General features: G+C 47.2%; 1 protein-coding gene across 12 annotated transcripts; it reads right to left on the bottom strand.

The window, feature by feature from the left end:
• Positions 1-441: 441 nt before the first annotated feature.
• LRRC8A (leucine rich repeat containing 8 VRAC subunit A) lies at positions 442-21,441 on the bottom strand. 12 transcript variants are annotated; one of them, XR_014684970.1, is made up of 6 exons: positions 21,234-21,336; positions 19,932-20,057; positions 8,914-11,077; positions 2,334-6,019; positions 2,147-2,218; positions 442-1,520 (listed from the first exon to the last, which is right to left on the bottom strand). XR_014684970.1 is itself a non-coding variant. In XM_084493917.1 (5 exons), exons 4-5 carry the CDS (start codon positions 11,068-11,070, stop codon positions 5,744-5,746), a joined length of 2,433 nt encoding a protein of 810 aa, XP_084350043.1. In that variant the 5' UTR covers positions 11,071-11,077; positions 19,408-19,549; positions 19,932-20,057; positions 21,234-21,336; the 3' UTR covers positions 442-5,743. The 12 variants fall into 12 exon arrangements, 4 of the variants coding, with proteins under 4 accessions (XP_084350043.1, XP_084350041.1, XP_084350040.1 ...); XR_014684971.1 differs by having other exon boundaries at positions 442-1,136; XR_014684974.1 differs by having other exon boundaries at positions 5,255-6,019.
• Between the last annotated feature and the right edge of the window lie 557 nt (positions 21,442-21,998).

Genomic DNA, 21,998 nt, shown 5'->3' with positions numbered 1-21,998 from the left:
ACACAGACTGTTTGTTACCAGTAGCTGGCTGAAGGCAGCATTTCTATGGCAACTGCAAGTTTACTCCATCCACTTCAGTGCCTACCTTTCTCCTGAGGAAGGAGAGCACAAGATGCGTTCTGAAAACCCAAGTTTCTACAGATGCAAGCAGACGATCCTCCAACAATCTGTATTTGGCAATGTAAATTGTTTCAGCCATTTCTTAAAGCGATGGTGAAACATGTAAAGCAGTCCAGGCTTGCCACTGAGCAGAATCTTTCACTGCACATCTTTCTTATTCATAAAGTGCTGTAATCCACAGGAGCTCAAGCAATGAGTAAAAAAATAATAATTCTACACAATAGCTAGAATTATTAACATCTGTCTTCTGAAGAGTGAGATCGTCAGAGACTAAGTGCCTTTGCATACAGGAAACCAAAGAAAACAGACATAAAAGGAAAATGCAAATTAAAAATTAATTTTTTTATTCTGTTAAAGTGTCCAGTCTTACAAGTCTTTCCGAGAAAACAATAGCAGCCTTCAGTGCTTAAGGTGGAGGTGCTGTTGATCAGCTGCCCAAACAATCCCACGTACAAAGTGAATGTCATGATTCTGAAATGTTACACCAAGTTGCAGGTCTCGGATGCCAAACCACAACCCTGCGAGCACATCTACAAAATGGGAGTGAGCAATGTTTAAGCCATGAGTAGTGTCTTACTTAAATGGATGCGTTTGTCAGCTTTAAAAGTGACTCAGGCCAATTAGCCCCCTTCTCATTAAGTTGAAAAATTTTCCCCATTGTTCAATAAGCTTCCTTTAAAGGAGACAGAGAGAGGAATGGAAGGGTATTTCCAGAAATCCCAAATTAAGCCTTTCTTTGTGCAATTTCACATGAAGTTCATCTTAGTCATTGGAGTCCATCAATTCAAGTGCAATTACTTTTGAAAAGGGATTTCAGACAAAACTTCTGATGGATTTTACGCTTCCAAAGCGGTTAATGTTAACCTGTCACTGCAGCTGGAGCAATGGAGAGAGAGAAAGGTTTGAGACCAACAGTACCTTTGTCCAATTCCAGTTCTGCTTCATGCACTGCCACAGTGCAGGTAGGACAAAATCCATTCTGTTTTGGCACGTGCTTATTAAGACTACAGGATCTGCTGTGTTGCCAAACAGCAATAAAAAAAAGATGCAATGAGGAGGAAAAAAAAACTCAAAGTGAAACTCAGCACTGACACAGCCCTACCTTTGGTAACATTTCAGAGTAGATGGTGCTACTGTTTATGGTATGACAAGATTGTTCTTCAATGAGAAAAGTCATGCCGGCACTTAAATCTTTCCATGCTCTCCACATTTGAAAGGAAAAGAATCAGAGGGAAGAGCTGGCTTCAGGCAGAGACAATTGCAAATACTCTAGAAGAAGCAAGTGCCTCAGTGGAGCAGTTACCTTAATGTCTGGAGAAGGCACAGCTCCCAATGAAAAAACTATTCCTCCCCTGAAGGGCTGAAGAAAAAAATCCAGAGAATTCAAACCATGCGAGTCCCTTTCCAAAGAGGAAAAAAGGTAAAGGAAGGGAAACGATGTCACAGCTGTTGAATCAACAACATTCAAGCCTTTTTTCCTCCCCATACACAACATCCCCTGAAAAGGATGCGATGTTGTTCTGAAATTCCTAGAATTGTTTCTTAGAGCAAAAAGAAGAGGACCCTCGGTGTGGTTCAGCCACAGAAAGCCACTTAATACTATTTATGGTAATGAACACCAAGATCTTGCTTTAATTAAAATGAAGCGAGCTAAATGGAGTGTATAAATGGTAATAAGAAAAATAAAAAATGAGGTAGGACATTCTCTGGAAGTGACAATTAATACGAAAGAACACCACATCAGGAAAGATACCAGTAACAGCTTGTATTGGGCTTCTGTTTAACCATTCAGACCAGCAGAGGACATTAACTGCAGCTGCTGAATTAGCTAGGGACCAAAGAGTAAATTCAGAAATCTTAAAGAAAAGCTTCAACTAACATTCCAGTGCATAGTTTGAGATACAGCAAGTTTTAACGTATTTAACAGGTTTGGTATCCCTTGCCTTACAGTTAGTTTAGAAAATCAGTTGCAACTTACTACTTTTTGGGGTATTTAGCAGGAAAGGTAGAATTCCATTTTACTAACCTTCAGTCCTAGCATAGGATGATCATGCTTGTGATCAACAGGGGCTCCAAGAACTCATTCAGCTCAGCAGTGCTATTAAGGAAACAGTTTTAATTCAAGTTGCTTTTATAGTTTAGCAGCTAATAAATCTGTTTTGCCATTAACTAGAGTGCTTTGAAAAGACAGGCCAGGAAAATAAGACGCTGACCTGTTGATTGTCTGCTTCAGTTGAACTTCTTTCTGAACATACAGATCTGTATCAGAAAAAGCTAAGCTTCAGGCTGACAGACTTGAAAGAATATCCACTGACCGAATGCTTGCAAATGAGGAGGGATTGTTGACGTAAGCTCATCCCTCAAACTGAGTGATCCAGGCTGGTATGGGAAGTGGACTGACTCACTGCGCTGTGGGTTGAGTTTTGCTGGAGTCCTAAGCAGCAAACATGTTCAGGACCTCGTGGTTTAGACCCTATCCTTGAAGTTTTAAAGCTTCTTCCATTTCATCATTGGAAACTGATACTTTGGAACCATTATCTACTTCATGGAAGACCAAAAAGCACATGTCAGGAGCAGATAAATAATGTCATCTTCCAGAAAGGCGATTTATTTTCGTGCCACCTGTGTTTGTGGTACAGGAACTTATCAGACTGCTTATTCCAATTTTGCCACCCAGGAATCTATCTCAAGCCCTAGCAGCCATGATTGAAAAATTGAGCTTGGAATATCGAAATAGGAGCCAAAAGCTAGTGTTCCCATGCATGATCAATACTGGCCTATCTTAAAAGTTGCTTTGTAGACCTCAGGCATAGGACAGTCTATTCAGCAAGCAGCAGCATAGCTCTGTTATTTGATAGAAGTTAGAGATTCTTGAGACCAACTTCTCCAATGAGTTCAGCACTGACATACGCAGTTCAGGAGACTTACAAGCTTCTAGAAGCACTGCAGCACATAAGCAGGGGCTGCTTATAGAAAATTCTAGCCTAGCTGCAGAGTTTAATTGCATAACTAGCATCGTCCCTAAAATCAAGAGTCAAAGCACTCATCTACGATGAGCTGGACACACAGGAGAAATCTCTCTGCTCCCATAAGCTAGGTTAAAATTCTGCTCCTCTAAGCTAGGTTAAGACTCTGCCAGGTGCAATACCTTTTCAGCCCTGCCTAGCCTAAAACGCACACGTTGTAAACCAATTACCCAATGGCCTTGAATACAATACAGAGTTCAAGCCTCTATTCAGTTACAATTGCTCTCCAGCACAATATTTTGGCACCAAATAAGGAAGAAAAAAAAAGCTTCCTTCACCCTCCAATACACCTTTCACCCTGCCCCTGCAGCCACCACGAGGGACCGCCTGGAAAACAGCATTACCCTAGCTAAGCCTAAAGCCACTCCTGCCTTACTTAAGCAGCATTAAACCCACCTCACAATTCCTCTCCCATCAATCCGAAACGCTCGCGTGAATGAGTCCAATCCAAGAGGCATTAACGCTTCTGAGCACCAGCGTCTGCCCCGATGCAGTGCATTTTGGAGTAGCTTCCTTCCCCCATTGCTTCAGCAGCGGCCCCAACCCTAACAGGATTTCGCCAGGCTAACCCTGTTACAAACAAGAAGAGCTTTTAGAGTGCCTTGCCTTCCAGATAAGGAGATTTAATTATTGTTGCTCCCCTGGACTGTTTAGACTTCTCATGATGAACTAAGGGAGGCAGAATTTGCATCCTCCTTAAAAGCAGTTTTATAAACAGATTTCCTAGATTTTAATGTAGCTTTATTTAAGCGTCTGAACATCAACAAATCCAGAGCCCGTTTAACATTGTCCATGGTTTCGGCGTATTTAGTGTGCATATTTCATATCTTACATCTGATGAAGAAAGCCGTAGCGTGTGCCCTACTGCACCAACATCCAAGGGATCACCAGGATTTGCTAAAACCAGTGCTCTCGCTGGCCCTTTGCCAGGAACCGCTCTCAGAGCCAGCTGCAGCTTCCCCTTTCCATACACACGGGAGGCCTCCAAAACACTTGGTGCCTCAGCTTGCAGCACTCCACCTCGCAGACGACCTACCGGCTCGATGCAGGGTATTGCAACCCAGGCCTGCAAGTCCACGAGCCTCTCCTCTTCCTTCTGATGGAAAAGCGCAGACTTGGGGCGTACTGCAGGCACCCACCTTCACCACCCCGCCTTGGGGACACGATTAGCAGCAGCTATCGCGAGTTATCTACCTCTGCCAGCGCAGGGTTTCGTCAAACGATACCAAACAGGTCAGGCTCGTTTCAATAAAGGCTGCTCTGTCCCAGGGATTGAGAGCTCAGTCCACAGAGGGTTCTCAGGCTGCTCCTTAACAATGGGGGAACGAAACAGGAGGACAGGTTACTTTTCCAGCACCGAGTTCAGTTGGGATTAGCCTCTTATGTAGCGCAAGAGGTGTAACAGGAACTGACAGCTGCTACAGCGAGCAGGGCAACGGGATAAGAAAACAAAATCAAGCAGGTTTGTAGTTTGTGCTCCTGAGGAACACTTGGCAACACATCTAACGACTTCATGGGGAGGGGGCAGAGGAAAAGTGAGCATTCCTCTTCACTATAAACACCATCAACCCTGGGAGAGACCTTGACACACCGGTCAGTTTTGTGTTCGCATTTGCCACATGACAGAATACCAGGAATTTAAAAGCAGATTGAAAACTTTAAAAGCCAAATCCTGAAGTAACTCAGTGCTTCTGGGAGAAGGAATTAGACAGTCCAACCGCTCTTTATCCAGATCTTCTCCCGCTTACACTATAACCATCCATTTCAGACCAGGCTTAAGCTCTGGAATTATTTCAGTTAGTGCCTCCAACACCTCAGCTGGAGAAGGATGCTGTGTGATCTGCTCGTCAGCACAGGTGACTTGAAACAAATAAAATAGTGCAACCTCAAATGTGCAGACTGAGTTTTGGGGGAGGACCAATTCCTTCCCTAGGGGCAGAGGACAGCATGTCAAGTGCAAGAGGGAAATACAATTCGAAACAAAAGATGATCCTGCATCCAAGCTGATGTCTGAGATAAATTTACCCCCCCAAATCCTAATCCCAACATCTAGATAGAAATCAGCTGTCTGTGTCCTATCTTACCCCCTACTGCAGGGCCTCACTTACTGAATTGCTGAGCTGGAGGGAAACTGTACCAGGTGTCAGAGATGGAGGTTCAGGAGGTTTCCTAGGCTCTTGATCCTTGCTTGCAGGACACTGGACACTCTCAGTCCCTGACACGTGTAATCCCCATTTGAGGCAGTGCAGCAATCCCCATGTTTCCTGTTCTCCTCCATTCAGAGGAGATTTCTTCTCACCAGCACCATCCACCTCACCCCATCTCCTGTCCAGAAGAGCAGCGACACCTCTTATCCCACCGGCCCTCGCTCAGAAGCCATCTAACCTGCCTTGATCCTCATCCTGATCCCAAGCTTTCCCCATCCTGCATCTGAGGCAAGAAGCAGCCTCAGTCAGAGTCATGATTGTTCAGGGACTCCTTGGCTAGTCTGATAGTGATTGGAGAGGAGGAAGGGGAGGATCTGGGAAAAAGGGGACTGGAATGGCCTTGGGTTTCCTTCTAGCTGGTCAGAGGTTTTTCCCCCTTCTTTCAGGGGCTCAGGCTTGTTCTTTGTCTGCCCTCCACAGCCGCTCTTTGACTTCCAAGGGCAGCGTGTTGAACAAGTCCTCCTCCACCACCAGCCCGCTACGTTTCAGCAGAGGACACTCTCCCAGCTCCACCGGCAGGCACTCCAAGCGGTTCCCCCGCAGCTCGATCTGGGAGAGGTTTGTCAGCTCTCCAACCCGGGAGGGGAGGGACTGCAGCACATTGTTTCCCAGGTTCAAGGTTCTCAGCTTCCTGCACTGGAACAGCTCTGGTGGTAGACTCTCGATCTGAAGGGAAAAAAAAAAATAAAATAAAACCACAATCAGAGGCAAAGTCACCAAACAGAACAAGCTCAAACAAGTGCACACAATGTTCCAGGCTTTACAGAGTTTTCAGTCATCCACTTCTCCCTCAGGTGAGCTCCTGCTTCGCACCACAAGGACTGTTCCCAAAGCAGGAGGCACCACACCGTAAGGCTTCCCACCACAGTTCTCCCACTGGTCTTTTCCAGCTCTTCTCGGAGCACTGCCCTGCCAGCAGGCCTCACAACTGTTTGGCACCTCCCAGCTTTGAGATCTTATTATATTAACTGCTGTAAACCAGATCGTTCTTCAGTCTTCGTGCTGTCCACTCCCAATTATGTGCACGACACACTGGATTTTCATGCAGGCCCTTTCCATTTCCTGAAGCAGAAGCTACGTGGGTATAATTTAGAACTGCGAGTAGTCTTCCATCATTTCTGCAGGGCTTGGAAGTGTTGCAAGGACTTTCTAGGCTCCAAAGTGCATGGCTTTTTTTTGAGGGGTGGGACTGGGGACAGTGACAGTGCTACAAAACATGAAGGTGGTGGTGGGAAAGCTAACAGTTGGTGGCTTCAAATCACTAATTTAATAAGACTTATTTCTATCAGCCCAAACCTCCTTCCAGAGGATTTCTAAGAAAATATAGCTAAGGTTTAACAAATACTAGGCCAGGAATTAAATGCACCAATTCAGTATTCTCTCCTTAAAGCCTCATCATGAAGACTTATTTGCCCTTAAGCACAGACATGCCTTTTTACAACTTGAATTATGCACGATACAGCTGAACTGGGCTGTAATCAGTTTTGAATGAGATTGAGTCCAACGAAAAGCCACAAGACCAATTAAACGCAGTTAAATTCAGCCAGTGCCATTGGTACTGTCAAGTGTTATGCAAACAGCAATGTGCAACCAAATGCTCACAGACTCTTGAAAGTAATAGTTATTTAAGGGACAAGGATTGGTTTAGGAAGGAAGCAGCATGCTATAACATGGCCTGCTTCCCAGAACCCTACACTGGTACCAGCCAACTCCAGGAGCATTTATTTGCTAAGAAAGGACATTTGAGATAACTCCTGGCCTTGGGAAATGCCAGCCCACCAGCTCTTTTGTTTCTTGCTGTCACTGCTCCCCATAAATAACCAGGCTGTCTGAGCCCCAGGGTAATTGTGGCACTGCCCAGGCACCTGCAAGGGATATAAGCAGCTTAGCTGCTGCACTGGGTCCTCACCACCTTCTGCTTCAGAACACACTGGCACAACGGCTGCTCCACCTTCCCTGCTGCATTAGTATTTTTGCAGAGAAAACAGGGTGGTGCCATATTCTGATGCAGAAAATGGAGCTGCCTCCAACTCCTTTTCCTCCAAGAGAAGCTCCACCCCGAGACTGCACTGCAGATTAACTCTCAGGAAGCTCTGGTTGTGAGATTGCCAGAAGACAAATGGGACAGAGTTAAGGGCAGCAGCTGAAGAGTTGTTAAAAACTTCCCCCTCTTCGCTTTACACCATCCTCAGAAGCTCCACCTATCAGCCATGCTCACCCTGAGAAAATATTTTAGCTTTTAACCTAACTTGAAGCAATGTGTGCATACCGTGAAGTTCAGAGCTTAAGCCATCCAGGCAAGCTGATGCACAGCCACCCAGGCCACGAGTGCTGGGGAAACTGAGTGAGCAGCTATTGAACTGGGACAGTCGAGTGGCTGCTGCTTGCTGTTACTCCTCAGGGGTGCAAGCAGGCTTGAACCTTCAAATATTGACCTGAAAAAGCTGGCTGGAGTTTTAGAAACCCTGCATCGTACTGAACTGAGTTAGAAATTAAAAACTTAATCTGAGAATGTTTGCCTTGCAAAAGCCACCCAGTCCTGGAGCTGCTGCGTTTGCTTCTCTCAGAGAAGGTGACAGCGTTTGGTTATGGAGACATCTCGCCAGTAAGGGTCTCGATATATGGCAGTGAGACCAGGACGGTTCTACTGCATGCTCACTGAGAACCCAGCAGCCACTCATCAGTCTGCCTGCACTTTGTGCAGTTCTGTTAGAGCCTTCTGCATGGCAAACTTCAGCAAACAGAGCGAATGAAGGCCTCAACAAGTCCTTCAGCTCAGCACAGCCCATGCACTCACAGGTTGATCTTTGTGCTACCTGGCAAGTGGAGGGTCCTTCATCCCAAACGCAGAACAAAGATGCAAGAAAGCCCATGGGTACACTTGGCTTTAAGCAATTAAACTTATTCCAACACAAGGGCATCATAGCACACAGCCACCCCTTCTAACCTGCCTTGCACTTGGACACCTAGGGCTCAGACTTCCCCTATGTGGAATTAGGCAAGAAGGCACGCAGCCACCAGCGTGAGGCACAGCGAGGTGCCACCACACCCCCTACCCTCAGGATCAAGTTCACTTTCACATCCAGCTGAACTGTAGAGTACTCCCCAGAAACAAGGGGTGCTACGTGCAAAGTTATGAGCCACACACCCCCTAGATGGCTGCTGTCACAGTGTACACACGTGGCTTAAGGTGTGGTGCTAAATTAAGACTATTGTTTCTCAGACCTTCATTTTAAGCCCAAATCTGATGTCAGTCTAGAGAGTACAAGCTTCCAACTGCAGAGAAACAACTAAGACAGGATTTATGAAATAGCCTCCAACTGCCTCTTAAAAGCAATTTCACTGGAAGATAAGAAACGATACAAAACAAGAGCTGTTCAAAGAAAGGCCCCTGGAGTTATTTGTCTTAGATAAAACCCTCAGAGAGGAACAAAAGCTTGAGAATTTAAACAGAACAGCAGTGCCAAGAGTATTTCACACACCAGGGTACCATGTTTAATTACAGAGACAAAAGAAGTAAGAGCTACTACTCAGGAATACTCAGCTTCTCTCCCACTTACCCTGTTGGCTGTCACAGCCAGGTTCTGCAGATTTTGGAGGAGTCCTATGTCTGGCGGTATGAAAGTCAAGTTGTTGTGGCTGAGATCCAAATACCGAAGTTTTCGGCAATAGAAGAGCTGGGTAGGGATCTTCTCGATCTTGTTCCGATTCAGGTAAAGGCGTTCCAAGTTGGTGAGGTTGCCTATTTGCATGGGGATGTAGGCAATGTGGTTGTACCACAATTTAAGGCAAGTGAGACGATGTAAGTGCTGGAAGCTGATGATTTCCTCAATGGTCTTGAGGTTATTGTCCTTCAGATCTATCTCCTGCAGATTGTGGAGGCTAAAGATGGAGTGAGGAATGCGTTCTAAGTCACACCGGATCAGCTCCAGCTCTGTCAGGTTGACCATCTTCTTAAGGCTGTTGAGAACAATGAGCTTGGTGCCCTCGTTGTTGATGGAAAGCTTCTGAAGATGCACGCCAACGTCCGTCACCACCTGTGGCAGCTTGGTGAGGTTACTCTTCAACCTCAACACCTTCAGCCTCTTCAGCTCCCTCAGGCCATCTATTACGATGTACCGGTTGTTCTCAGCGCTCAGATTCCCCGTCAGATGAAGCTCCTCTAGTGTCTTCAGGCTGTAAATCCAAAGAGGAATCTCCTTGATGTCTGTGAACTTGATGTGCAGAGACTTCAAGTTCTCCCTCAGGAAGGCAAGGGCTGGAGCCTCAATTTTGGCAGCGGTGTGGTAGAGCCATAGTTCCTTAAGGCTGGTGAGCTGGGCGATGCTTGGGGGAATAGTGACATCAGGGATGAGCTCCAGCTTCAAGACCTCCAGCTCAATGAGGTCAAAAACCGTGTCGGGAATGCCACTCAACATGAAGAGATGTAGTTCCAGCTTGTCCTGGGAGTTCTTGGTGATCCTCTGGCGCAGCTTCTCCAGAGTCCACTCGTTGTTGAGGTTCAGCTGCCGCAGTTTGTTCTCACTCACCTCCGACAGAAAGACAGCGAAGCGCTTTGAGTACAGGGGGTCATACTGGTCAATCAGGTGGAGCATAAAAGCAAAGTCATTTTTCACATCAGGAATGTCACTGTAGCTGCTCTCCTCCCGGATAGACTCGAAGGAGTACTTCTTGAGCGATCGCCTCAGCATCCACCAGAGCGTGTACATGCAGATCAAGCCATAGACTATCACCAAACTGATGTAGAAAGACGCCAAGATTTTGAAGAGCGTGGCCAAAGGATGAGCACAGCGGTACATCCTGTAGCCAGTCAAGCTCTCAATGTCCACTTTACAGTCAACGTCAAACGTTATGTTGTTGACATAGTAAACGGTATAGCAGATGATCAGGATGAACTTGATTACTTTGATGATGGTCTGCCTCATGTAGAGGCGGTACACTATATCTCCCTCTTCCACGTGCGTTCGGAACTTTTTCACTTTTTCAAAGAGTGCTTTGGCCTGCTCACCTTCCTTTTTGTCTAAGACTCCTGTCTCAGACCGGTCCACGATCCCTTGCTCGATTCGAGACTTTGTTCTCTGCAGCATGGGAACGGTGGCTTCCACATCCTCACTGACTGTGGAGGATTTCTTGTCCATGGAGCCATTCATTTTCCCAAACGCTGGCTTGGTATCACTCTCTTCCACCACCGTCTCAGATAATGCCCTCGTTGTCCACGGAGAGTCAAAACATTTAAGCAAAATAGACACAAAGTGCTCCAGCTTGGAGCTGGTCCGTGGGAATTTGAACCAGAAGTTGCTACAAGCCAGGAAGATGAGAGTATGCAGCAGCACCAGATAAGGAAAATACTTGGCAAACCAGTGAAGGCGGTTTTCATAACACACCGCGTCCACGTAGTTATACTGGTGCCGGTCCAAATCATACCGGATCCCCGTCGGCCCCGTATCAGCAGAGGGAACAAGACTGGAGTTATAGTAGGTGCGCTCCGGGGCTGCGGCTGTCCAGCCTCTGACAGAGTCATTGCAGGAGTCTTTGGTAACCCATTTACAGGGCAAACAAATCATTTTGTCCTGGGTGACCTGAAGTGTCCCTCCAAACACTGCGATCATCAGCATTACTATGGAAATGTAGTCCGTGAAGACGTCCCACCATGGCTTCAGGATGCGGTACGCTGGCTGCGTGTCAGCAAAGTATCGCAATTCAGTGACTGGAATCATGATTCACCTGGAAGGAAAACACAGGCAGGCATTACTAACCTCACCTCTTTTGTTCTGCTTCTCTAGAGGGTATCAGGAAACCTCACGTTTTAAGTGCTGGCACAGCAAGAGTGGAATTATTTGAGTCCCTGTTTCAAGTCACTCAGACACCAGTAAATGAAGCTACCTCTGAGTAATTTGCTGCAGCTGAGGCTGTGAAGTTATTTTGTTTTCCCTGACAAATGAGCTGTCACAAGCCATCAGAACTGATACTTGTCATTAGGAGTCTGCGGTTAAGAAATTCACACCTACAGCAAGCTCCCGGGAGCAGCCTAAACTACGCTGCCAGAGCAGGATCTGGGAGCTCACAGTTTTATCTGAGGATTTTATTTCAGGATGAAGGAATTTGCCAGTATTGTTAGGAGAGAAAACCCCCACACACAGCATAGCAGTCATGAGCCTGTTACTCTTTAACAGAGCTAATAGTTCTGCACTGCATGACTCAAACAGCATTATAGTTATACTTCCTAGAATCACTTGACAGATACAACTCAACACATTTAATCAATAAATCTGGAAAAGAGAACAAAGTTGCCCGATATTATGCCTTCTCCTTCCACATAAGTTGTGGCTTTCCTCTTTCCATCAATTCCCCAAGGAAAAATTAATTACCTGCCCTCTGATAGATTCATTACTGAAATCCTGTAAAAGCTGCTCTGTCTTATTCGCTTCAGAAGTATAGGAAGGGGGCGACATACTTAAATACAAACTCACTTCCTTGAGCAACCACTCCCACCCACAGTTCATCTCAGCTGGGATTTAAGTGTCACAAAGGAAACCAAAAGGTTCTGGGAAGCGGGGACCTTGTGGCAGTGCTCGTTCTGTCCTTCAGACTTCCAGAAGGAACTTCAAACACATTCTTCCTCAAGCCACAGAAAACCCAGAAGCCTGACCGACTCATGGAACTGCAAGCTCAGAAACTTTCCACATATCTGATGAATGATCGACACAAACGAAGTTCACGAAATCGTTGTACCTTGTTCTCATGGCGAGCAGTGCTATCACATCACACTTGCTGGCAAAGTTCAGCAGCAGAAGCACAAAGCTCTCGGTCATTTTGAGACTCCCATCAACTCAGCCGGAACGGAGGAAGACCAAAGGTTCGAGCACGTTTCCTTGTAACACTCAGACACGGTCCTGACAAGCCCCTGGGGGCTGCAGGCTCAGCAGTGGGTTTTTATATAGCACTGGCTAGTCAGCGTGCCCACACCATCTGCTTTGGTGGAGCTGAAGTTTGTATTTAAAATTAACTTCCAGCACAGAACTGCTAAGGAAGCCCCTCCTAATGGGAGCTCCAGAAGCACCACATGCCCTAGGGACACTGAATACAGAATGCTGTTCCCTGGTTTGCCACTTGCAACAATAAATAAACGGCAGAACACCAACATAGTGAGGCTGGGGTAACCCTAGATAGTTTTTTTGTTTTGTTTTTAAGGAGGGAACGTTGGAAGAAAGCAGCAATGTCTGTTTTGGAAGTTCACTAAGACAAGGCACATCTATGAATTTACCAGCCAGTAAACTCATGCGATCACAAACCAGTCAAGCTTCTGGGTTTTCTTCGTCTTGTGGAAGAATGGGTTTGAAGCTCCTCCTGCAAGTCTGAAGATTACACATTGACGAGCAGGCGAAACTGAACAGCCAGAATAAGAGGGCTGACCAGGAATGCAGAGCCCCCCGAGTCTTGTTGCTAGCTTGCTGCAAGGCCTGGGTAAGGCATTTCAGCTGTGCCTCAGCTTCCTTCCCTGCGTACATCCATCACAAGGAGAGCCCAGATGTGGTGGAGAGTTTGTCATGATTCCTTTCAAACTACACCTAAGAAGTAACAGATGCTGCTGCACCACTCGTTGCTCTCCCATAGGGCTGCGTAGGATCCCATCCCTCTTTTCCTTACAGCAATGTGCAGTGAGGACAGTGATGCTGTTTGTTAAACAACTGTTCCCTGCTGAAACAACTCCTTACTCCGGCCCTACACCAAGAAAAAAAAAACAAAAACAAAAAACACAAAAACAAAGCACTTCTCTTGCCTAGATACAACTTGTCCCCAAGGATCCTTTCATTTTCCTTCCTGTGCTTCACTACTCTTGGTAGAGAAGCTTCTGTAGGAATTGGTAGGTCACTCGCAGCTGTCCCTGGCAGGGTTATGAAATAGGGAAGAGGTCTCTTCAGGAACCAGTCTCACGGTGAAGGCATTTCCAGACTTGAGCTGTAGAGCTGGGTTGCTAGTTCTGGTCAATCCAGGAAACACTTGACTACTTCTTGCAACAGTCTGACTGTGTTTACTTTGATTTGTACCTCCAGACAGCTGGGAAGGAAAGCAGCAAGCAATTAGGGCAGCAGGCTCCCTAATTCTATTTACCAGTCACATGGGGTAGGAAATCTGCCTTTACATTGTGCAGTTCCAAGGCAGCTCACAAGTCATCTCTTCCGATGTCCCATAGCAGTCCATTACCGCTCAGCATCAGCGATTAAACCCTGACACAGTGGAGCAGGAAATCCCCTGCCCTCCAGTAACAATGATAGGGTCACTGGAGGAAGAAAAAGACATTCATAGCCAGTCCCCACTCCTCCTGGCAGTGACAAAAACCCTGTTCAAATCCCAGATGAGCAGCAATAAAACAAGGGATCACTCCACAGAAGCTGGAGTTTCCCGTGTCTTATCTTATCTTACAGCATCTGCAGCGAAAGGGAGAAGTGACCACCAAAAACTGGAGAAAGCAGGAGGAAAAGCTGCGTCCCTCCTCGCACAGCTTTCCCACGTATGCAATCCAGTTCCAGTTCCTGAAAGGCCGATGAGTGTTCTGCATCGAGATGCAAGTGTTGTCTTTATTTTGTAGTCATCCATTTTGTAATCGCCTCAGAACACGATTCGTGTTGCAACACTCCCTCCTGGACGGGTGCAGGCAGTTTCACGTCAGGTTCTCAGGGGCCACCTCTGCCACTTGATGCTCCCCTGCACCATAGAATTCTTCCCAGGGGCACCGAGGGTCCGACCACCACACAGAAACGAAGCAGGTGGCTGAAACCCAGACTCTCACCAAGTACACTGGCGGCTGAATAGTGATTTAGGAGGATATTACTCTGGTTTAAGACTAGGAACAATTCTCATATGAAAACAGCTAGCCAAAACAAAAGTTACCACCCTCGTGACCAAAACCAGACCGAGCTCCTTAAGAACAGCAAGAAAACTGCAGAGATCTCAAGCCTCTGCTCTTTAGGAACTGAACCCCAGCGTGCTTTGTCAGCAGGAAAGTGTTTCCTGAGGAAAAAGCGCCGTTCACTAAGTCACTTGGGTCACGGAGCCTCACTGAGGGCTGAGCACGAACACAGGAGCTGAGTGGGATGGGCAGAGGGAGCTGTGTGAGCAATTCACTGAGGAGGTCAACCCAAAGACCAGATCATGAAACTTCAGCCTGCGTGCTGTGTAGCTGGAGACATGCAAGATAGTCACAGCGGTTTTCATGGTGCTTCAGAGTGCCACCAACTTCAGCGTGTAGACTACAGGAGTTTATGGGCAGGAACAGCCTTAAACTGGGAAAGAAGTGCTGTACCTGAGCAGGCTGGGTGAGGAAATTTGAGCTCAGGTTGCAGACCTTTTCAGCTGGAGCTCAGGAACAGGGGATCTGCTCCAAACGGAGTTACCTCCACCACACGGAGGGCTGATACCGAGATTTTGAAAGAGTGATTTCTTCAAGTTTTAAGGTTGATCTCAAATCTGCATGAGCCAATAGGTAGGAACGTGTGTGCTTCAAGCCCTGAAGACTTATCAGAAGCAAAAGGAAGCTTTCAAAAGGTATAATTAAATAGGCAGGTTTTAGGTATTGCACACTGAGAAATAAATCTGTGTGTATCTGTCTCAAAGGTGTTTCAGCTTTCACATTCCACAGCCCTCTACGAGCTACCACAGTTTCATGAGCAGTTCCTCCCCCAGTTAAGAAATGACTTCACCTTCAAGGGCTCCTGCTGCACCGAAGCAGTGCTGCTTCGAGCACCACAATTCGGAGCCAGGCTGGAACACCCCAGAGCAGGAGCAGCAACATCCGAGACCACACAGTGAGAGAGACCTGCATGCTAAAGCCTCCCTCACACAGCAGGATTACGATGTATCCTGCCATCCAGCCCACAAACACACTCCTGAAGTCTCTGCAATGCACACAATTCCCCATTTGGATACTACATCTCTCTCCAGTGCCTGCAGATTTACCTGGATCCAAGTTTGCACCCCACTTCTCCTCTCACCACGCAGCCTCAGAAAGAAGGGCAGAGTCTACTCCATCTGAACAAACCCCGTTCGTGTGCCATCCCCACATCAGCTGCTGGGCACCGACCCACCACGTACGGCATTGGTGCTGAACAGGCCGAGACAACAGAAGAAAAGGGAGTTCCAGGCTTACATAACAGCCTGCCAAAACTACCCAGACTTCAACCAACCATAAGCATCACCGAGTACTAATCCCATGTTTTACTAGACACACCTGGAGGAGAAAGATAATCACTCATCTTAGAAGAACAGGGACTTTCTGAGTGCACCACACCTAAAGAGTGGAATCATTCAGAAACAAGATTAAACGTATCCAGCTGACAATGTATCCAGCTCATATAGCAGCACCAACCTTACCCTGTAAGTCAGACTAACAGAGCCAGGAGCATGAATCCCTTCCACAAGCCTCAGGACCCCTGTGATATTTAACAAGTACAAGGGATAAACAGAGCAACTGCTGCAGGAGCATGAGTATCCTCTCCTTTGGATGTGTTTTTTTTTTTTTTGATAGAGAAATAACCACAATCTACACAAGTGGAGATGGACTTACTGTAGACAGGCACGTGGCTGAGCTGTGCTTTAAATTCCTGCCTGCAGCTGCTGACCTTATCCAGTTAGGGACAAAGTGAACAGGAACATTACTCTTCAGTTTCTCCGGCTAGTTTGTCAGCTTGACTCATCATTTGCTGAATACTTTATCCAGCCTCCTCTTCTTTCCGCTGGCCATTCTGTTACTAAAGGAGATACCGGCAGAACAGGACTACATGCAAGACCTCATGACGTGCCCCCCCAATAATTTCCTGAGTTTCCATCCCTTACTTCCAGGTCCTCCCTGAAATCAGGGAAGTCCTTACCTTCAGTGGGAGGCAGCTTCCCAGTGAGGCAATTTCAGAACACAAACCTGGATGGGCAGACAGGGATGTCTTGTATGTCAGCCACCTGCAATTCTTTCGTTTGTACTACACATTCTTAACTCTCAGGGGCCTTATTTCTAGGACTCACGCTGCAAAGCAGCAGTCGAGCACTGCTGACAGTTTCTTACCTATCAGAAGCCCAGAGAACCAGGGAGTTGTTCATCAGCTGACAGCGTCAGAGGTAGATAAGGGAAAGAAAAACACTGATGCTCCTAAGACTATATAGCCCTGATCATTGACGAGCTACAACATGTTGCAATGAGCTTTCAACACAGCACAGCTTCCCTCACCAGCATGCTGCCACCTGAAATGCTAAAGGAGGGCAGGACACAGAGCTCTTTGTTCAAACACTGGGAAACGCAAAGAGCTTTGCAAGTCAGAAATGGGAATGGCAATTTGTGTCCCCTCCCCCATGTTTTCTTTTAATTCCGACTCTAATAAAAAGAGAAGGCTAAAACAGAGCTGCTTTCATGCACCCCTCAGAAAACCTTCCAAGCACAGGGACAGCCATGTGATAACTGGAAAAGTCCAAGCCGTGAGATGGAGTAAGTCTCGAGTTATTTTGTCCTTCACTGTTTACAGAAGTAAACAGCAAGGAAGCCAGATGCCAGAGTCTGGAACAAACCATGACCCTTACAATTGGTCCTTTCTGCAGGAAAAAAAAAAACACAACTCCTATGGAACAAAACTTCCAAGCAAGAAAAGCAAACATGAAATTCAAAGGATCATGTGTGTGCCATTCAGACTAGCAGGTAGAAGAGTGGAACAGCAGCTGCCAGCACTTACATTCTTCACTTGGAACAGCCAAACTCGATGCTGAGAGAAAAGTAAGGAGGGTTTCACATCACCGTCCACCAGCCTGTATGCAGCATGCAGCCCCACCCAAGCCAATGGATACAGAAGGATTAAACAAATTAGCTGGGTAACACCTTTTTCCTTATTTATTTCATGAGCTTCAGTAGAATAGCCCACCTGCACTACAATCTTCACAGGAACCTCTTAATCGACTCTGCCTGCCAGATGCAGGACTGCCCTTCTTTTCCTAAGCCCAGTGCAACAGCTCCTGTTTACGGCACACAGGCAAGCCTGTCCTAACAAGCACACGGAAGAACATCTGCACCATCAGACCTGGGTTGGCCTGCCCCGTTTGCTGCCTTTTGAGAGCGTTCTGCCCCAGCTGCAGGGAAGTGAGCATTCTCTGAATTTACCTGTATCACCAACACTCGGCCCAGGGGTGTCAGGGGGATACAGCTGTGGGAACAGCAGCGCTGTCAGATGCCTTGCTCCAGTGATGTGAACCAGAGAAAAGTGCCTGTGTCAGCTCACGCATTATGAATGCACAGGCTTGCTGTCCAAAATTAATTCTCTCTTTGCCATAGAAAAGATGCTTCAAGGACAGGGCACTGGAACTTGTCTCGGAAAAGTATAACAGCATTCTTCCCACAGGACACTGCACAACAGCCCCGCATACTGACAAATGCAAGTGATTTTATTAATTGTTAGTAACTAAGATTAAAAAATAGCAACAGCATTAACCTGGAACAACCAGACCAGCTTCAAGCAGCCCCTCAGCTGCAGCAAAAGCCTACTCGGCATTTAATTCCAGCTTTGGAGACTGATACAAGAAGAGGTAAACAACTGTTTGCAGCTGAAGACAAATGGTGGGCAGAGCAGAGCTTTGACAGATCTAACAAGAGATTAAGAAATCAAGACACTAGATTCAAAGCAAGCGAAAACTCTTAAGCAAGGGGTAATCATAATTGATTGCTGACAGGCTGACACAACACACACAGATCTATTAGCTTGGAAACAACTGTGGCAACACCCAACGAGATGAACCAAAGATGAAAGATGATTAGACAAGAGCAATGTCAGACACCAGCTATCAACACAATAATATTTACCCTCAGCCTGACAAAAGAAGAGGAGTATGTGCGTGTTTACGCACTTACCCCCAGCCCTACAAAACTTGCCTTCAGGACCATAAGCTTCAAGACACTGGCTGTGACTTCCAGCTCAGAACATTCTGACTGCATTATGTGAGAGATAAGGGACAGGCCAGCTAACCTGCAATCACAGAGCTGCTAAAGCCACAAACCTAAAGCAGAACCTAGCAACTAGTCCAGTGCAGGGCTCTACTGTGCACAAAGGTAGGCTGTAGCTAAAGAAATTGGTTGCAAATTCGTCACAACAGAGCAGCTTTGTATTGCCAAGGTAATCTTACAGCAAACATTAACAATGCTTAGGGCAGGAGGAGGAAGCACTATTATGTCAGCAGGGAGGTCACGACTGAACAGCTTTTAGTTGCAGATGCAGTTTGATAGCAGCAAGGGGGCCATACGTAACCCAGCTGTATCGAGTGTATTTCAAGCTGCAGTACAAAACACACATCTTATCTACAGTTTCAGGAGAAAGCAGCTTGGAAGATTTCAAGATGTCTTCAAACCACGTAGCCCGTTAAATGCCAGCTCAGTAGCAGTTTGAATATCCTAAGCTGAGGTTAGTTTTGAAAACATGTACTTGGGAAAAAAATGCAGGGAGGAGGCTTGTTGCACTGCAGAGCATGTTCAGAGTTGATCATTATCAGAACAATTGCTCTGCATCCCCTTACATTGAGGAGCCTCCACAAAATTCGTAAGTCCTTCCCCTCCACGCTCCGCTTGCTCCTCGTTTTCTGAGAGGCCAGAGAAGCTCAATTTATCACCGGAAGTGAGTTTTGCTTCCCTTTTAAATACCCCGCTGCACAAAATCCTCCTTTACAACGTGGGAGAACTACATGAAGGCTGTGATCAAGCCTGCTCTGATCACATAGCGGCAACACTAACTTACACAGTCAAGTTTTGTGATTAAAAAAAAACATCAGAGCACCACAAACCACGGAATATTTTTCTGAATGTCAGCAGCATTTAGCGAATGCTTAGAGTTGCTGCATTCCAGTAAATCATCACTGGAAGGCTTCAAGCACTCCCCATGTCAAACATGGAAGCATTAGCTTTTAACACATGGCTTCTGGCATATCTTAAGGAATTATTTATGCCATCGTCTTTGAATAAAGTTAGGGTTTCCAAATACCATGAGAGGATCAGCACAAAAAAAAACAAAGCAGCCAACTGCCAGAACACTAACCAGAACACTCGATAAGTCCTAGGGATACTTCTTTTCTGGAAGCAGCATGCTGCACCTCTCAATTGCTCAGAACGACCGATCTGGACTGCATCTCTCATCTTGCAGACAAGCAGGCAATTCTGCAGCACCTTTCAACGCTGTCCTAGTGGAAAACCAAGGAGGCAGGGAGTTTCCTGCAACTAGTCCTTAACACAAGGAGTCTCCTGTATTAAGTCTCCTTAATACAAGGAGAAGTCGAGGTTTATGTGGCCAGGAGTTACATGTATGGGTGAATGTAACAGTTACATTCTGCTTTGGACAATGCTCAGTTCCTGTACTCATTCTTCATCTTCAAACTAAGCACTCACAGACTTAGTAAACACACCACTACACTCCCCACATCATCCTCCAATCCACCACCTTGTTCCTTGCTCTTTATCAGTGACCTCACCACCACCCTGTGCTTTGCAACTACATTTAAGTCACGTTCTAGTGAATTACTTTGTCTTTACCACGCCACTCAAGAGCTGACCTTAAACCCTTACCCTGCAGCTGGGTTCTGCTATCTGCACTTCAGTTCTCTGTGCTGGAAGTGGATGATGTTCCTGCGGGCTGGATCCTGAGCGGGTGCTGAAGCGTTGCATTCCCCACACGCCATGGGAACAGCTTCCCTGAAATTAAACAGAGATTATCAGCAAAGAGAGAATCAAGTTCATAGAGGGACCATGTTAAGACCCAAACTGGTTAAAAGGGATTAACCTCCTGGAAGAAAGGTCTAGATTTTTTTTACAGATGAGAAAAACAACTCACAGCTTTACTACGTACTTTCTAGTCTGACACATTCAAAATTACTTTAAACGTTACCAACAGGAATCTGAAAACGCAGCTCATTTCCCTTATGATTTTGGATTCAAGCAACTGCTCCCTTTCTTCTCGACACATATCTACCACCATTCACCTTAAAAGCAGCAGCTTAGCACCACACTGAGAATTACAACAGCTGTTTTTCTCCTTGCTTCGTGCATGTCAGCACGGGGCATGGGAAAGCAGGCAAGGGAGCAACCCTAGGGCTTTGAGAGATCTCCCAAGCACCCAGCCATGGAGGACTGCAGAACTTCTGACAGCATTTTGTCAACAAGAGGTGAAAAAAAGCACCGGAAAAGGAAGATGCATCACTAAAAATAACAGGTGAAGATGCTCCGCTAAGAAGACATTCCTCCCGCTCCCCAAGCTGGCACTGGGGGTGGCAGATTTTGAAGTGGCCCACACGTAACCAAAGCGGTTCTATTTCAGCCAGCCTGCTGCAAAGGAAAGCTTGAAAGGAGAGGACTCCCCGACCTGACCTTCCCTCCCCACGTCCCCTCGGGTGACAGCCTCAGCGCCACCCCCGGACCCCACTCACCCCCGCAGCGCCTCAACCCCACACCTGCCCTCCAAGCTACCACGTCACCCCACATTTTGTGAGGGAAAAAAAAAAAAAAAAAAAAGAAAATTAAAAAAAAAGACAAAACAGCCGTTTGGGAAGCAGCCAGAAATGAAGCCAAGCCAGCAGCCCCGACCCACCCCACCACCGGGGAAGGGAGGAAGGAGCCCGGACCTCGCCCCACACCCCTGGGGACCGCCAGCCCCGGCTCCCCCCCGGCTGTCAGGGCGGTGGCGGCGGGCACGGGGGGCGCCCCGTTACTCAGCACATCCTCCCCGCGCTCCGCCATCCCCTCACGGATCCCCCCCTCAGGCACCCCCGGACCCCGCCGTGCCCTGCCCGTCCCCTCACGGCTCCTGAGGGGGGCGCAGGGAGGGGACGCACCGCAGCACCCCCTTCACCGTCTCCACTCGCCCGCACCCACCTGGCCCCGCCGTCCCGTCCCGTTCCCCTCCCTCTCTCCCTCACGCCGGCTCCGGCTCCTTTTGTTCGACCCTGACCGCACCGCGGCCGCCCCACCCAGGAACTGACCTCACCCGCCCGGCATGGCGGCGGCCGCCGCTACTCAGGGGAGGAGGGCGCCGCCATCTTGGGAGCGGGCACGAAGGGCAGCGGCCGCCATCTTTACGCAGGGAGCGGAGGGGGTGTAATGAGGAGGAGGGGGGGGGAAGGTGAAGGCGTGGGCGCCATCTTGGTGCAGGGCAGGTGGCAAAATGGGGAGTCTTAAAGGGGCAGCCCCAACGCTGGCCTCAGCCCCGGGCCTGTGGTGGACAGCTGTATTTTGGAGTCCCAGCCCTTTCTGTAAAAAAATCCTGTATAAAAATATTTACCTTTGCCTTACGGTTTATAGTGGATACAACCAGCATCAACATCAAGGCTATTTAATAAGAGAGCAAAAATATTTTAACATCGTTACCCAATCATTTAATCATCATTACCACTCATTCCTCAAGAACCCACCTATGGAAAAAATTCTAAAGGGGAATGTTCTATGATTCTATGCTGAAAACCCCATTCTTCTCATCGAGAATCATAGAATCATAAGGGTTGGAAAAGACCTTTAAGATCACCTGGTCCGTCCATTACCCTACTACCACTGTCACCCACTAAACCCTGTCCCCAAGCACCACGTCCAACCTCTCCTTGAACACCCCCAGGGACGGGGACTCCACCACCTCCCTGGGCAACC

The sequence above is a fragment of the Aythya ferina genome (assembly GCF_964211825.1).
Source record: "Aythya ferina genome assembly, chromosome: 20".
Taxonomy (NCBI): Eukaryota; Metazoa; Chordata; class Aves; order Anseriformes; family Anatidae; genus Aythya; species Aythya ferina.
This window is presented reverse-complemented; position numbering and strand designations above follow the sequence as displayed.

What these genes read in the sequence shown, in the direction of transcription:
- LRRC8A (XM_084493915.1), bottom strand. Translation starts at nt 11,070, where the DNA reads ATGATTCCAGTCACTGAATTGCGATACTTTGCTGACACGCAGCCAGCG. An exon ending in TGGCTGTGACAGCCAACAGG is followed by an intron (nt 6,020 to 8,913) that starts GTAAGTGGGAGA and finishes TTTTCCCTTCAG; the next exon opens with ATCGAGAGTCTACCACCAGA.